General features: G+C 44.9%; 1 protein-coding gene across 1 annotated transcript in view; it reads right to left on the bottom strand.

The window, feature by feature from the left end:
• PLCE1 (phospholipase C epsilon 1) overlaps positions 1 to 18,332 on the bottom strand; it is a 273,097-nt gene that overhangs the window by 91,102 nt on the left and 163,663 nt on the right. Inside the window, exon 4 of the mRNA XM_008696266.2 lies at positions 1,451 to 1,596. Within this exon, the coding sequence (XP_008694488.1) occupies positions 1,451 to 1,596 (146 nt within the window). The remainder of the gene's footprint in view (positions 1 to 1,450; positions 1,597 to 18,332) is intronic.

Genomic DNA, 18,332 nt, shown 5'->3' on the forward strand with positions numbered 1-18,332 from the left:
TCATTAAAATAGAATTATTTTATAACACGATCATTCTTTTTCTTAAAAGAAAAAACACAGGTTCTTTTTAGAAAATTTATCACAAAGAGAATCCAATCATCCAAATCATCTCCTGTTCTCCCAGTATTCTTTCTATTTTTTCCTTCTTTTGAGCCACGCCTGATACATTTGTATGACCATTTTAAATGCCAGTGACATGAGCGTTTGAGTTTATTCTTAGTTAAGAAAGTTCAAAAGGACAAAAAAAATTTCCAACTCTGAGAATTTTCCTTTCCTCCCCCAACCCGGAATCCCTTTGCAGAGATCTGGAGAATCAAAGAAAAATCTCAATAATGTTAGGACGCGAGATCTATTTATAGTGAGAACCCTCATGGGGAAGGTGAGTCTCAGACACTAACAGCAGCAGGCTCACTTTCTGGAGCCTCACTATGCCAAACACACGTGCTAAACACTTTGTACTCTCGCACTTAATTCTGTGCGAGGAGGTAGGTGCTTTTTATTATCACCATCCCCATTTTACAGATAAAGAAACTAGGGCTCCCTGAGGTCGAGAAACTGGCTCAGATCACACAGCTATTGGGGGGGGGGTGTCAGAATTTGATTCCCTGTATTTTGACCCGACCACTTATACCCTTCTGCCCCATACCACACTGCCTCCCACAAGAGTGAGGGGCAGTTACGTTACGCCAGGTAACTGAGGCTGACAGTGAAGAAGGCAGGAGACTTTATTGATGAAATAGTGATCTTATTATTAGCTTAGGGGAGAAGGCATACAGCAGGATATGAGAGGTTAAGGGCAAGGGCTCCCCATAAGGCTACTTGCATTCACATCCCAGCCATGCCAGGTGGCCTTGGCCAAATGACTTAACGTCTCCTAACTTTAGTTTCTTTTTTGTATAATGTGGGAATAATAATAGTATCAACCAAGAAATTGTTTTGAGGATTAAAAGATTTAGTGCATAGGAAATGCAGTGTCCAATGCTTGATACGTAGTAAGTGTTCAATAAAAATAACAGCTAACATTATTGAATGCTCGTCATCAGTGTTGGCCATTCCCAGTTTGTGGCTGCGAGCAGCCAAATGAGTGCTGAGGCAGCTCATCAGGCAGAGCTGGGAAGAGACCAATAACAGTGGGGTTTACAGGGCGCAGAGGGCAAGTGGGGGTCAGTGATGGGCTTGACGGAGTTGTGCAACCAGGTAATTTTACCCAGCATGGCCAACAGCATGGGATCAGAGCAGACATAGCTAATTAGGATCATGACTGGCCACAGGGGCTGAATTCTGCTGCTGTGTCTTTGAGGCACAAGGTTTGTGTGTATTAGCAAAGAATAATGGATTTCCCCCAAACAATCACTACCGATTGCCTGGTTTGGGAAAATGTGGTTTCCAGGGCAATTAATTCAGTGCCATTCAGCTGGTATCCAGATAACTGTGTTCCCCACTTGCATACCTGAGGCCAGCCAAGAACTCCATGACAGCATTGTAGTTGCCCATGTTCCAGCAGCATTTGGCCACGTGCACCAAATAGGAGAAGACTTCTCGCTTCTCCTCCATGGAGCCCGCCGTGAGGATCAACCACGTCACCCAGGAGCTCACCTAGAAAATGCAGAGAGGGGCATCCACTGAACCCAGGTCCTGCAAACTCGATGAATATTTTTTTCACAGGAAAAGTTCTTTTCTTTTTTAAAAATCAGTTTACTATTAGGAAAAGAGGGCTCCACCTGAGGGGTCTGGGGTGAAGCTCTAAGCTTCATCACTGTTTTGCTATGGGATTCTGGGCAAGTCACTTAACCTCTCCATATCGTTAAAATAAGGAGGCAGAAATGTAGTTCATAAACTTCCTCTTGATCTATAAAATTTCATGAAACTACAAGAAAATAAAGCCTAAGGATAATATTGATTTAAATACATTTAAATACAGTTGACTGATGGGCAGTAAGATTAAATGCAATCAACGCAGTCAGTCCATCAATTAAAGGGTATTTATCTGGTAGTAAAATGCAGAATATCAAATGAAAAAATGCAAAAATATATATACATATATATTTAACTATCTTTTACAAATGCATTATCTATTATGCCCCTCAACTGACTAAGTAATATTGGAAGAACAAATACTTATACAGCACTTACTGTGTGCCAGGAATTACTCTAAGTACTTTGCATATGTTAACTCACTTCTCATAACAATCCTAAGAGTCAAGGATTATTATTACCCTCATTTTACAGATGGAGAAAGTGAAGGACAGAGAGCCTAAGAGATTTCTACCCAGAGCAGGAAAGCCTGAATTTGAATTTAGGTGTGTGCCCCAGAGGAGGCACTGTTAACCACTCCCTAAATGCCTAATGTGTATGCATGAGCTCTAGGATGAAGGTTATTCTAATGTGATTAGTTTTTTCTACTATACAGCCTAGAGTATAATATTTAATAATAACCTGCTACTAAGCCCCCCCTTGATGATATGCAGCCTCAAAATGCTCTGCTTAATCTCTAAGGTTATTTTGCTCCTAGCGACACTTGGTGCTTGGACACTGCTGGTCATTTAAGTCCCTTGCTCCATCCTGGCTAATGTCTGGGCTGATAAACCCAGTTGTTAACAAACCAAAGCCTTGGTCTTGACCCCACATGGCCCAGGAGCTGCACTGGTTCAGCAACAGTGCTGAAACCTGGGGCCAGCTCATTTCCCAGGCCTGAGGGAGAGTGAGGCCTGAACACAGAGTTCATGGTCCATGGCAACTGCAGAAAAAACAAGTTTAAGGTCTATGGTATACCGCACCTTCTGCCCTCCCCCCATTGATGAAATGATAGGAATGAATGACATTTAGTGCTGGCAGCAACCACAGAGGGCAGTCCAGATCCATTTTTCCAGATTAAGAATCTATGGCTCAGGAGAGAAGTGATTTTCTGAGGTCCCAATTCTTGTTGATGTCAAAACAGGGACTCCCCGTGGGGTGCTCTTTTATCTGATGAGGGGTGTCAGTTTCTTTTAAACTTGGCACGAATTAGGATTTTCTAAGCACTCGGTTAAGAGCAGCACCTCTGAACACAGAGTTGGAATAAAAGAAGAAGATGCCAAGAAGAGTCCTGAAATATGACGAAAGCGATGAAAAAAGCAGAACAGAAGAAACAGGTGCTGAATACCCCTTTACTTTCCTTACACAGAAACAACAGGGAGACAGTGGCAACAGGGACCTTCAGGGATAAGACAGGGTCACACTGTGGTATCACCTGGCAGTGCTGATGCAGGACGTGACCACCTGCCAACCTGAGCCCAGTCCCAGCCCAGGGGGCTCCCAGCATGCACCTCTGCTCTCTACCTGCAACATCAGGCGAACAGATCTGGTATCAGACTCCTAGGACCAGCCCTGGTCCAGATCATCCTGCAAGGAATTCAGAGCCTCTTGGGAAGAAGACAACCTAAGATAACCATTTGTTCTGATCTCCCAGAGCTGCTCTGAGCACCCTGAAACCTTCTGGGATTCCCAGAGCCAACCCCTCTCCTACAGCTATGAGCAATCCCTTGCTCACTGTCTCCATGCCTTGTCCCCTCATCACCTGGTCACCCAGTTAAAAGTCACCTTTGTGAAACCTGGCTCTCTAGAGCAAGAAACTGTTTTGTCAATAAAGACTGAGTGTCATTGGTGCTGCTTTTGATGAGCCCTATCCTGCTGTGGGAAGCCATAAGCAAACACTTAGAATCGTAAGATTACTGACTCTCTGAGCTAGAAATTCAAACCCATCTCCTTACAAATAAAAATGAATCCCCAAAAGTTAAAATCGTTCTCTGGACATGCAATGCATTACTTCTTGAGAACTCTGGCTATAGTCTTTCTATGGCTTTAGCTCCTTTTTTAAAAATTGAAAGTGATGGCAAATCAGCGGCTCTGGAATGTCATGGCTCTTTCAGGCTATTCTGGCACAACGCAGTGACTTACTAGTCTAGTGGCCTGAAAGGGTTAATGCATCTTCCCTTGGAGAGGCCCGCTTCAGGAGCAGGCGCAGACCACCACGTGGTTTGTGCCTCAGTCCTGATCATGCATCCAGATTTATTTCCTATCAGTCAAATCATTTTCCATATACTTTCCCACAATGCTAGGAAAAAATAGCGATACGATATTTCACATGGAAACCTAATTTAAACCAGCCGTTCCATCTCTGCGTCTGAGTCCCCAGGGCCTGGTTGTTGGGATTATGTAAGCACTGTTATCATAAACACACACACACACACACACCCCATCTGCTTACAGACATCAGGGATAATTCTTATTGTGGCCTAATATATTCATAATTTCATGGGCATTAAGTGATGAGAGTTTCATCACTAATTATGAAAAATAAACGTCACACAAAAACCTCACGAGGATTTGGCAACGACTGAAAAATGTTGCCCCAAAGCATAAATGGTGGTCATATTTACTAACTGGAAAACAGGATGTGTTGCCAATCCAGAAAGAATTTCAAGACACTGAATTCACACAGGAAAACACAAAATCACATACATAGAAGGTACTACGACTCAAGCATAGGGAGCATGTTAAATGATTATTTTTGCCTTATTGGAATGGTTAGCACAGAATAAAGACAGAATCTGGCCCCCAGCCCAGTTCCGTGAGAGTTCCTCCAGAGGCTCTCTGCTCCCCCTGAGGACCCGACGCCGGGTCCATGCCTACAACTCCTCCACAACTGCTCCTCTCCTGATGCTCCTTTTCTTCCTCTCTCGCCTTTGTCAGTACTCTCAGGTCTAGCCAAACTGAACAGCTTGCTCTCCTCACATCAAACACCTTGTTGGCATCATGCAAGCTCAGTTTGGAAGGAATGTTCTAGCTCCATTCATAATTACCTTTTCCTGGCCCGTCATGTCCTGCCCATGTCCTTTGTAAAGCCAAATCCTTACCTTGGCCACCAGGCCCCTGTCGGTTCTCCAGCCTCACCTAGGCTCCTCCAAACCTCTGCTTTTAGGGAGATGACCAGGCCTTTTCTCATTTTAGGGGTCTTCTACGGGAAGGCTTCCCCCTGCACCTGAGGTTGATTTAGCTAACCCCTATTTATGCTTTAGGCAAAACTGCCCTCAGACTTTGCCACTAGGATCCCTGCCCTGGGCCCCATGCTTTAGAAGGCCCGTGTTGGAGTGGAGGGAACATGTCTGCCCAGTGGTTGTGCACCCACTTCCAGACCACTCATCCCTGTAGATCCAGGACCCCCAAATCCTCCGTCTGAACAGCTCAAGCCCACTTCTGGGCCTGTAAGAGCCTTTATTCCTCCTGTGGGTAGATGGCACTGGGTCTGAAGGCTGGTCGAGGGGCAGTGGGGGTGTGTTGTGTGGATGCAGTTTGTACTTGAGGTCTGAGGTGTCCACAGGTACACCAGCCAGCATGGAAAGAGAAGGTGAGCAGGTCACAGGCTGGGGCCTTCTTTGTACTTCCTCCTGGCTCCCCTAAAGTCAGAGGCAGCTGCCCTTAGGAATCCAATGAAAAACATCACTTTCTTGTTGGGTTCTGTGATGCCCCTGGTCTCCCTGACCCCAGACCCCCTGCACAATCAGCACTGTGTTCCTCAAGAGTGCTCACCAGCAGCAGTGCCTATGGTAGGTGCTCCCTGAGATCTGGTGAAGGAGACTGTGTGACCTCCTCTAGGAAGTCTGTACGGATGGCTCACCTAGCAACCCTCATCCAACTTCTTCCTGTTTCTCCCTGATTTAATGTGGGACCTTGAGACTGAGCTTACGTCTGCACTGGGATTCTCACTGCTGCAAGGACTTGCATCTGCTTTATTTTTATTGTATTTGTGGCCTGACTCTTTCACATGGGTCTGTTCTGCCTCCGCCACTAGACCTTACGTCCTCAAGGACAGAGACCATCTTTCCCACATCTTCAGTGTGGGGGTGCTCGGTGCCTCTGACCAACAGGCAGGCCACCCAGAGTCCCAGGAGGCCACTGGCAGAGAGGATTCTCAGCCTCCAATCGGTCAGGGATTATATTTGGGAAAAGGCCTGAACACTTCCTACTGCTGTTCCCAGGTCCAGAAAAAAGACACAAATGTCTTCATGCCAAAAAGTTTTTTTTTTTTAATATGCTGAGCGGTTTTCATAGAAAGATGATCCTTTATAGTGGGTATCTGGTCACCCTAACCGCAAGGGCTGGATTTGAATGGTAGGATCCACGGAAGACAATGAAAATCTGGACAAAGCTGCTCTGAAGTAGTTTATGTGCAGTGCCCAGTGACACCTGCCCTCCACAGAAGTTTCCTAAAACAACCCTTGAACTGTGGGCGTGCGGGCATGTACACACATTGTCACACACATGCCCCTGCCTAGGCAGTACTCTTCAAAATGTGCAACACTGGCCTCAGTGCCTCTACTGGTAGTGGTAGGGTGTTTGTTCAAATGTAGATTCCGAGGTCTTACCCAGACTCTCTGAGAGAGGGGCCCTAAATTCTTAGGCACACTTAGGTTGAGAACCGTCCCAGAGGATCAGCGTCCCTCTCTGCACCCCGGTGCAGTCTTCAGTCGGAGCTGAAGCATCCTTCCTGGAGTACCAGTCCAATACTATGGATCTCTGTCTCTGCAACCTACCTGAGCTGGGGCTGTCCCTGTGACCCACGCCGAAGCAGGCAGGAGCAGCCGGAGGGAGCAGACAGCACCGTGGTGAACACGGCCCCAGGCCAAGTCGACCATGTTCACCGCCCTTCCACCGCTTCCTTGTGCTTGGTCCCGAGGCAAGTTGCCTACCTATCAGTCTCAACTTCCTCTTTAGTAAAATGGGAACGATAGCATTTACCTCGTAAAAGGATGATGAGGATGAGACTGGAGACTGTATGCAAAGATGGGAGCATGATGCTCGGTGTGTAGTTCCAGCCTCGGTAACTGTTTTACTGCTGCGACTGCTCCTGCCGCGGGAGTGCTGTTACCTGAGTTGAGGAGAAGCTGAAGAAAGGAAGCTCTAGGTTCTTCTTCTAACCACAAGGAAGGAAGCAGCCCAAGGCTGGACCAGAAAGAATCTGTGATTGGCCTGAGAAGGGTGTGTGCCCTGAGTGCAAGTCTTTCCTAGAATAGAAGGGTAACACATATTTCCTCCACTCTGAAGGCTTCCCTGACTCCTCATGAGGAATGAAATATCCCTTTTTTCCTATTTAAACTGCCCAGTCCCATATGTAGACATATATGTGTACATACTTCATATGTGTATATGCAGGTGTATTTCTAGTACTTTGTCTGAGACCAATCTCCCCCAGCTGTGAGCTCCTTAAAACAGAGGCTGTGGCTTATTCACGCCGGGGGCTCAGTGTTGAGGATGCAGAGGCCAGCAAGTTACATATGCCCAAGTATCCTTCTGGACATGAAGTGGCTGCAGGAGAGTCTCTTGAACTCCATGTCCTGCTTGGCATGTTTCCACCGGTGACTCTTGGTTTAGGAGGGACACACAGGAGAAGAGAGGCCCCTAAAGGTGGCTTCTGGAGAAGCCCTAAATACATCTTGGATTATACCCCCACGCCTTCCCCTCACATTGCATCACAATTGTCTACAGAATTAATCTAAACCTTCTTTTTTTGAACTTCAAGCCTTCCAGCATCTGATGTAAATTTACATCTTCAGCAGTAATTCCCACTGTTGTCCACCACACATCTGTCTGACATTTCAATCCTACTACGTTTTGTATCATTTCCTATTCTCTGCCTAGTCCTATCTCTACACTATTGTCCAGTTTCCTTGGGGTGTGAATACATAGGGCATTTTGTTTGTTTGCTTTTGGCTGCCCACCATTGAACTCTGCTTTCTCCATCTCGAGCTATACAAAGTTCTTGGGGCTGCTTTAGGCCTGGTCTCAAGGAATTGTTCAAAGACGAGTATATGACCAAGCCAGGCCAACCACAGCCTTCCTTGACTGAATCACTTCCTGAAACTGTCAGGAAAAGAGACACTATTGTTTTGTTGGAATCCTAAACAGTAAAGATACAAGTCAGTTGTCTTTGCCACAATATCAGGAAAGCCTACCTGAGAATGAAGATAACACAAAAGAAAGATGAAGATAGGGGGTGCCCAGGTGGCTCAGTCGCTTAAGTGTCTGACTATTGATTTTAGCTTGTGTCATGATCTTAGGGTCCTGAGACTGAGCCCCATGACAGGCTCTGCGCTCAGCATGGAGTCTGCTTGTCCCTCTCCCTCACCCTCTTCCCCTTCCCCCACTCATGTGTGTGTGTGTGTGCGCACACTCTCAAATAAACAAACAAACAAATAAATAAATAAACAAGATCTTTTTAAAAAAAAGATGAAGATGGATTCCTGAGGACCTTAGTTAGATTCCTAGATCCATCCATACTTGAAGCCCTATGAAGAGTCCCTATACTAACCCCAAAATGCCCTTATTTTGTTTAAGCAGGTTTGAGTTGCTGCTAACTTGCAACTGGGGGGAGGGGAGCCTTGACAAATAAATCTGATGACCCTCCTTCTTTTAACAAATACTTATGGAGTATACTGAGTATCTACTATGTCCCATGTACCATGCTGGACACCAATAAACATGACAGACATGGCACCTCTTGGCGAGGCTGGGGCCTCATGGGGGAAAATACATAAGCAAGTAATTAAAGAGTAGTGTAGTGGATTCTATGATTGGGAGGTACAAGGCCAACTTTACCCATTTCTATGCTACCATCTTTGGAAGTCCAGTCTTTTTACCATTTCTTGGTCTCCACTGCTCTCCCAAAGTACTTTATTCATGTCTCTGTAACAGTGCTAATTCTTCCTACAAACAGTTCCCCTTGGCCTGTGCATTTGCCAAGAACTATGCTAGGCATGAGGACAGGAGGGGTTGGAGCAAGTATAAGAAAAGTAAGATAGCAATATACACACATATATATATATACACATATCCACCTTCTCTAAATTGTCAACTCTCTGAGGATAGAAACCATAGTGTTCTGGCCATCCTTCTATCGTTTGCAGAATGTCTTCCCCATGGTTTGCAAAAGATGCTTGTTCTCAGATTCTTCAACTAAAAATTCCCTAAATACTCAGAATTCTAAGTTTCTTAGAATTGTTTACTTTTTTTAAAAAAAATGCTTTTTCTTTATTTTGGTTCCATTTAACTGATGGTTCATGCCAATACGTTACATGTCAATATTCTCAGTGTGAATTCTAGAAGTTTTGACAAGTGCTCAATTCCACATGACATACTTAATTTAAACTACCTTTTTGTACAAAGAATAAATTTACTGAAAGTTTTAAAAATGTTTTGTTGTTCCACTCTCTGTGATAACGCATTCCATTTTTTTAAATTGAGGTATAACTGACATATAACATATTAGTTTCAGGCAAACAACATGATTCAATACTTGTATATATAGCAGAATGATGGCTACAGTAAGTCTGGTTAACTCCCATCACCATACATAGTTAGAAAATTTTTTTTTCTTATGACGAGGACTTTTACCATCTACTCTCTTAGCAACTACAAAAATGCAATGCAGTATTATTAGCTATAATCACCATGCTGTACATCACATCCCTATGACTTAACTATTTTGTAATTGGAGGTCTGTACCTTTGGACCCTCTTTAGCCATTTTCCCCACCCTGTAACCAGCACCTCTGGCAACCACCAATCTGTTCTCTGTATCTATGAGCTTGGTTTGTTGCTGTTGCTGTTGTTTTATTTCTACATGTAAGTGAGATCACAGGTATTTGTCTTTCCCTGTCTGACTTACTTTACTGAGCTCCATTCCCTCAGTTCCATCTCTATTGTTGCAAATGGCAAGATTTCATTCTTTTTTATGGCTACTTATGGTTTTAAAAGCAACGAGAGGAAACATTTTGACTTCAATATGCAGATAACATTTCTAGTTAAATGGACTGCAGAGAACCGCCAAGAGTCAGGCAGGCTGGGTTATCCTCCACTCTCTCACCCTACTCAATGGATGGGTCATTCATTCTGAAACCAGTTATTAAATGGTACTCAAGAGTGAGCCTCATTTCATCCATATTTTCTCCTTTTGTAGAAGTATTTATTGATAGTCCTAGAACGGGGTCTTTGTTATTTCATTCCGTTTTAATAATGGGATTAAAACCCATGGCTAGGAGTGTACATAAAAGGTCTTGATATAAGTGAGCGGCTAGCTCCGAACTATTCTGATCCAATCACAGGGCCACTTATGAACTGATTCTTCTCTTTGCATGATTTTAATAATACTTACAATCACTACTGCTTCCATGGAGTGGGCATGTACTTGTTGAGAGGGACGCTGCTTATTCCTTTTAATGCTCTCAGCCTTACATGCTGGTACTAATACTGTTCCCATTTTACAGATGAGGAAGCTGAGGTTCAGAGTGGCAGGGCTAGCTTGTTCCAAAGTTACACAACCTGTAATCTAGGAAGGAGCCAAATCAAAATTGCTTTTAAACTACCATGCTTTATGACTCTCCATTTTCTCTTATGAGCATTAGACCAAAGAGTGAATTCATTATAGATTTTTAAACTGTATTAAAGTTCCAATAGCTACCCTGATCTAGTGAGCAAAGAAATTCCTTAGCAAAATTATCGTGAGCTCAGCTCAAAGAAGGAACATCCCCTTTAGAAACAACACTGGCGTTCTGAAGGCCATAGAGAAGGTGTTGTAAGCATGTGCTGATTGTCTACCCATGTTCCTGTTCTGTCACCTGTCTAAAATTCCAAGTTTTCTATGACACGCAGAATAGGATGGAGTCTCATGAGTTAAAGAGTCTGGAAGGGATAAGGCCTAGGAAATTCCATCCTGCAGCTCACTCACGGAAACAACTAGGTGTCCCAGACAGAGAGTCAGGAGATGAAACCTGTTCCCCAAATTGCGGCCACCACTGGAGTCTTCCACGTGCGTTCCCTGGTCCCAGCAGCCTCCTCATGCCAACTAAGTGGCAGGGCCTTCAGAAAATATATCCTCATTAAGCAAATCTTTAAGAAGGGCTCTCCTACCCCTAAGGAGCTCACACGCCACTGGGCACTGCTCTGGCCACTGGGGCATGCCGTGAGTAAGGCAGCCACCATCCCTGCTCTCCCAGGAGACGGTGGCATCTGCACCACCCAGCGTGAGCCATTCCTTCCCATCCCAGTTGTGATGTGGCTCCCATGAGGGCTCGCCTTCATCTCTCCTCCCTGGGGATCTCGGCTGAGCCGCTGAGAGGCACTGAGAGGCCTGACTGTGTCATAGGCTGTCCTCTTCTTTAGCCCTTTTCTGACATCAGTGAAGGAATAATGCTATTAAATGCGCTTATACCGTCTACTTAAATGGACTGTTTTAAGTGCTTAATGTGCATTAATTTAATCCTACAACAACTCAACGAGGTACATGTCATTATCACCCCATTTTATAGATGAAATGGAAGCACAGAGAGGTACAGTCACTTGCACAGGGTCACACAGCTAGTAAGTTGTGAAGGAGGGATCCCAACCCAGGCAGGCCAGCCCCAGAGCCTATGTTCATAATATTGTCCTCTGGTGGCACAGGTCAGTTCTTGAATGCTGGTATTTCTTGGGGCTCTGTCCTTGGCTCTTCTTGGATCTCTTCTTATGCTATATCCTCTCCCTCGATGATTTCCTCCACTGACCTGGTTTTACCCACCCCCCAGATGCTATCTCTGAATAATTCTCTTGTCCTGTATACCCAAGAATTAGCTGGGCATTTCTAGCTGGAGGGCCCAAAGGCTCTGTAAGCCCACCCTGACCCCAATCCTTAACTCCTCCGTCACCTTCCATCCCCACATCCTATTGACTGCCAAGTAGCCCAGATGTCACCTCCTCCAGGAAGCCTTTCTTGAACCCTCACAGGGTTAATCCATTCTCTGCCCTAACCTAACTTTATCCCTGCACTGTGACCACTTTGCCCCTGGCTCCTGCCCCTGGAGTTTGAGCTTCTTGAAAGCAGGTATTGATTGTTTTATTCATCTATTTCCTGGCACAGGGTCCAGCTTGAGAGGCAGGTGCTAAATAACCGCTCGTTCTGAGTTGTGCACAAGGCACAGCTGTCAAAGCAGCCGACTCCCAGCTGGTGCTGCCATTCTCAGAAGAGTGTCCAAGCATCTCAATGCCAGGGTATCTGGGGGCTGCAGTAGGGGAAGGGAAGCTGACCGCCCCACCCTGTCAACTTGCTCTTCCTGCAAGAAGCTCAAGAGGCCAGGGCTGGGGAAGGATACCTAGGGAACCATGACACAGAAGGCCTATGGGTAATTTGGCCCATGACTGGAAGATTCCATTTTCCTTGAGATAATTGGGCATCATGAGGGTAGTGGTGGCCTTCTCATCTGCTCCGGAATTGGCTGGGCCCATTCTCAAGTGCCCCAAGTGATGGACAGGAAGTGGCCCCCCCCTGGTTACTTAAGTCCCCTGGATCGGGAAGTCACTGTCCATGGGCCCTCCTGCTTGGGAAAAGGAGGAGAGTGAAAGCTGTCTTTCAAGGCCACTGAACCAATCCAGAGGTTCTGAGACACACTGTGGGTCACTCTGGGCCCCAGGCAGGTGGACACCTGTCACAGGAAACTACAAGTGAGCCCAGCAAGTCACTCTTTCACTTGTAGGGCCAACAGCAAATGTGTGCCGACTGCAGTGAGGATGGTGAGCAGGGAACAGCAGACTAATAATGAAACCAACACTAATGATCAAGCAGGAAGGAGAGGATGGAAGGGAATAAAATGGTTTGCATGTTTTGGCATATGTTCCCCTGAAGATAAATCTGTGTGCAGAAAGAAAGGTTGTTGGCATCCCACCAAGATCAATTACATCCTGGCCAAGCTGGACACTGGTGCATATAATAGATCATTAAGGAGGTAATTCAATCTGCAGTCTGTGCAGTACGCGTGTGGAGGGGTGAGCTTCTGTGAATGAAACTTGTTAGGGAATAAATTTGACGAAAACCAGAATTCTGTCTCTTTGACTTCCCTGTTCTGAAGGAGGGCGGGGGAGAGACGGGAGAAGACAGAATGGGGAGCCAGAGAAATGCAGGATCATTTCTTGGCACTGCTTTTTACTAGTTCTATGACCTTGAGCATGTTTCCTACCTTCCTTGAGACTCAACTGCTCATCCATAAAATGGGAATGATAAATGTCCTATATCCTAAGGGGTGTGGTGACTAATAAAAGAGATAATCTATGTCAAGGGCCCTAGTGCTTGGAGCAGAGTACATACTCAATAAATGTCAACTACTATTGATAATTAAAAAATAATAATAAGCAACTTCTTTTTCAAGATATGGTCTTTGTGGAAAAAATGTTGGAATGTGGAAACAATGTCGAATGTGGAAACAATGTCGAATGTGGAAACAATACAGTGCCGGCTTCCCTTCTCTGTTTAGCAGAGAGGAACTTCCTAAGGATTAAACCCTCAGAAAGAACAAGCCTTCAGTTCTTTTAAAGAGGCCAGAAAGGAGAGGCAGAGGAAAGGTGGAAATGAGGCAAGAGGAAAAAATTCAGAAAAAACATATCAATAGAGAATCTAAAGAACGTGGGGGCGGGGATGGGAAACAGGTGATGGGGCGGGGGCAGGGGCTGTGTGTGGAAGTGAGGATGCAGGGGTATGGCTTGGTTCCAGGGGAAGTGCTGGAAAAAATAACAGTGACTCACAAATAGGTCGTAGAAGGACCTTATCAGGGGGCCCTGAGAAGCTCGGGCCCCCTGTCCGGGAAACACTGGGTACACATGATACTTCATTCAGACCGGGATTAAACAACAGCGTGAGACATCGGCCATTTCAATATCTTTCTTACTTGGTGAAAAGGAGGTCATCATTTCTGGGGAAAGAACAGATTCTAATTCCGAATAAAACCCAACAGAGCGGTATGCATAAGGCCAATATTCTAGGATGTTCATCACAGGATAAAATTACTCAGTGTGCCTCACCAACCACCTAATCTATAAAAATAAACAACGAATGTCCTGTTTTGATATCGTGTAACTGGCTGAAAGGTAACTGCTTGGTAGAGCGAAGCAAAGAACTTGAGACTGACAGCTAAGAGTAGGGAAATTCAACTCGGGAAGGCAGACAACTGCCCTGTGGCCTGGCTCCTGGGCTCCCAAGCTGCACTTGACACTTCATTTGTCTTGTCTGTTGACTGGCATGTTTATTCCTGTGTCTGTCCCTCTCCGGCTTTAGATATTGAAATCCTGGCTGCTGGACAGCTGATTTGCCAATTTTCAATTATTCCCATGTGTTCTGCATACAGTAGGTGCTTAATAAATATTCTCGCAGCTGTAGTTATCCCCTTCTGTTCTGAAGACCCAAATAGAGATAGGTCGGTAATGTTTGGGGGCAATGTTTCCTAAACTCTGTTCCGGGGACATGTTCTACCAGATGTTAAAGTATTTTGTGGAGAAAGTATCTGTGGCTATATAAGTTTGGAATATGCTAAGATAAGTTAAGATTTCTTCACTGGCAGGATTTCTTGGAGATTTAAATATGCTTATGCACATGGTGAATCTCCAAGAAGGAGCTAATATTTGGAATTTCCCAAATTCTTTTGACCATGCAATCCTCCCCCCCAAAGGAACACTTACATTTAGAAAGACCCTCGAATAGTGGCACTGGGTCTCTCCAAACTCCTTTATCCTGAAGTGAACATAGCCAGAGGCTCATCTCCCCTGGCAATCCTGGAGACCTCTCCTTGCCTCTGTCCAACTTGAGAACACATCCTTTCATCTCTAGAAACTGCATGGTGTAAGTGGACTTCGAAGGGTAGAAACAGATATGGCAGCACAGGATTTTCTAACTGGTGTCATAAATTCAGAATCAATACATCATTGGAGGAACTCTAAAGCCAAGTTGACACAGGAAGATTTTTCTTATAATCCAAAATGAGATTAAGGCACATTGGCAACTCTGATTTCATAGCTGAGGCTGTGATGAACAAAGAGCTGAGCAGACATGTGGTTTTCACATGTGGTTCTACTACATAACGTGGCAGCTAATAAATCAAAAGACGTTAGAGGTAATTTAGCCCATTTCCCTTATTTTTTAGATGAAGAACCCCAAGAAGCAGAAGGGTTAGGTGACTTGTCCAAGGTCACCCCACTAGTCAGTGCCAGTGCCAAGGCTAGACCCCAGGTCTCCTGACTTCAGGACATCCTAGAGTCAGGACCTGCTAGGATTCCTTATCTCCATGAAGAGGATTTAATGCACTGCCATGCCTCTCTGCCACCTTCTGTCTTACCCTCCCCCCATCCGTGGGGCCTCAGAGGCAGCCTCACTTGAGTGAAAAAGTTGACCGTGAGGAAAAGGCAAGATGGCAGCTGCAGGAATTGCTAAAGATACTGACTCGGGGGGCCTGAGAGATGGTGCCTGCAGGTCCTCATCGGGCAAAACTCAGGGAACAAAAGGGAGAAGAGTCAGGGCAATGAAATAAGAGTGGCTAGCACAGGGCCTGCCATATCACAGCCCTTGATAGCAGCCACCTGCCTGCAGAATTTCAAACACGCTGCAGCCTAAACTCTTCCCTTCCAGCCACACCCCGGCTGTGCCCTGCAGACCAGCTCCAGAAGGGGAAGGGCCTAGGGGAGGGGATATTTGGGGCAGAAGGAAAACAGGAGCAAGAACACATAAAAGTTGATGTGGCTGCTATTGGTCTTTACTGCGGATGGCAAGAGAGGTCAAAGGAAGAGCCAAGAAGCCTCCTCTGTGTCCTGAAGGAGAGGGGGTCAGCAGGAAGAGCCTTTCCAGAAAAAATCTGCCAGGATCTGTTTCGGGAAGGAGGAAGGCGTGGTGGCGGCAGGGGATGATGGGTTGGGGACCCTGACTCACAGCTCAAGGGCACAAACCCCAGGACAGGAGCTGCAGAAACTCAGAACACTGGACGTGGGGAAGTTGACGCGAGCTTCAGACCAGCAGAAGAGGGGATTTATTTTGGAGATGGGGGCCATGAGGCTGGCAGGACTTGGGATTTCGCCGAGTGGGCTGAAGTTAGAGCCTGCTCCTTGTCATCAGGAGAGTCAGTGAATGAAGCTTGGTAGTGTTGACAGCTTTTGAGGGTGTGTTGACAGTATCTATAAAAGTGAATGACCTGTTTGGGGTCTGGTAATTTAAGGGTTATGTGGGGCTGTGGCAAGAGGGGCTGGGGCCCAACACCAGCCTTGCTTTTCCTGTAGAGAGGGGCTGAGCCTTCACTCCAGAGGGGTGGAGATGTGTTCAGTTTCTGGCTCAAGAAATCTCTTTAGAGAAATATTTACTTGGAAAGTGCCTAGGGTGTTGATGACAGAGACTGAAAAGTAAAAAAACAAAACAAAACCATACTGTTCAAGTATTAGAAAGTGACACATTTCATACCAAAAAACCAAAGCAAACCAAAGCAAAACAAGATCATGTTTTGGGGATGCTGACTGGACAAATATTCTTTACTAGATGCCGTGGGGTCAGCTTGAGCCTGTGTTTAAGGCAGAGGTGCTGTTTTCAAGTCTCGGCTCTAACATTTATTAGCCGTGTGGTACTGGGCCAATTACTTATCTCTCTTCTTCTGTGCCTTCAGTTTAAAATAGGCCTACGAGCAACACCTACCTTACAGAATTGCAGGATTAAAGCAGATAAAGGAGATAAGGGCTTTGTACATTTATAAGCCCAGTGGAAAGGTTAGCCAATTTTACTAATACTAATGGGCGTGTATCCAATGATTTGGATTTGTGAGGTACCTACATTTAATGTGGTATTTCTTTGAAATTAGAAATTACAACCTTTTTTAACGTCTTATGCTTCCCTTGCTGTTCCACTCTACACCCCTCCCTGGCCTCTCTGCTCCATGATAGGACGGGAGAGCAGCATGTCTTAGACTCCTGCACAGAATATGCCTACAATACACCTAGCCTCACTCTTTAAATTCTATGTTTTTATACCTTTCCTGAAATTCTGCAGGCAGAGAAGAAATTAATCAAAGAAGATGCTTTTTTTTTTTTTTAAAGATTTTATTTATTTATTTATTCGACAGAGATAGAGACACACAGCGAGAGAGGGAACACAGGCAGGGGGAGTGGGAGAGGAAGAAGCAGACTTCCAGCGGAGGAACTGATGTGGGGCTCGATCCCAGAACTCTGGGATCACGCCCTGAGCCGAAGGCAGACGCTTAACGACTGAGCCACCCAGGCGCCCCAAAGAAGATGCTTTTTATGTCCACAGATAAATTGAGAGATGCTAATAAGAGAGTAAAAGCATATTTTGCTATGAATTGATGAGAATTCAGTGTATAATATAAAACCAAGAATATCTGAAAATGAGATATTTTCACCTAAGTGTGACTAAAAGATTTCTTTCTATTTTCTCCTAATTTTCTAAGTGCTGGAAAACACGGTCAAAAACTTAAATGGTTTACTCAAGTATTTTTCTGAAACAAAAAAAATTGGTATGCATAAACTTTTTAAAACTCAAAATGCATAGACTTCTATCAAATATGTCCAACACCTATAGCGTATACACTCCTAAGATTTTCCTAAAAATGCCAGACATGTTTTAGTATTTTAATGACAAAACCCAGATGTCTTGTTTTACATGCCCTAGAAGAAAAGAAACACACAACCTTACAAAGAACACTCACCATTTTAAATCTGATTAAACTCTATGCCAAAGAAGGACTGGAAAGAGTATGATGTTTGTACAAACAATCTTTTAAAAAGTATTTTTCAAATCCACTTAAATGTTCTGGAAAACTCCTGAAATGTGAACCAGCAATATTTATTTACATTCCACCCTTCCATTGGAATATTAGTTAGGGGTCATGTCTCGGTCCTTGGAGGCATCCTGGTGATTATTAGCTTGATTCTCTTAAATCTGTGTTTTGAGGCCCACGGGGAATGAACCCTGTTTTGGTCACTTATACCTATGACACCATCATTCGGAACCCAGTGGTTCCTCATGTGGCTCCGTATCAGAACCACCCTCGAGAGTGCCTTAAAAATATCCAATTGCAGACTTCACCACTGAGCATCAGTGTATGCGGTAGGGAGGTAGGAACCCGTCTTTTTAAAAAGTTTTCCTAAGTGATTCTGATAAAGCCTAGGAACTGCTCATCAAGGGCCGTGGCCATTCTCAAACTTAAATGTGTACAGGAAGTACTGGGGATTTTGTTAACGGGTAGGTTCTGATTCAGTAGGTGTGGGGTGTGGCTGCACGGGGGCGGGGATAGTAGTCTGCATTTCTAACAAGCTCCAGATGATGCTGATGCTGCTGGTCTTTGGGACCACACATGCACTGTGTGTGTGTGTGTGTGTGTGTGTGTGTGTGTGTGTGAGAGAGAGAGAGAGAGAGAGAGATCTTTTAACGGTAGAAGGATAAAGAGTACCCAGTAGAATAATATAACAATAAATGAACCAACTATAGCTACATACATCACCAAGAAT

This window comes from Ursus maritimus, unplaced genomic scaffold, assembly GCF_017311325.1.
Source record: "Ursus maritimus isolate PB19 unplaced genomic scaffold, ASM1731132v1 scaffold_7, whole genome shotgun sequence".
NCBI lineage: Eukaryota > Metazoa > Chordata > Mammalia > Carnivora > Ursidae > Ursus > Ursus maritimus.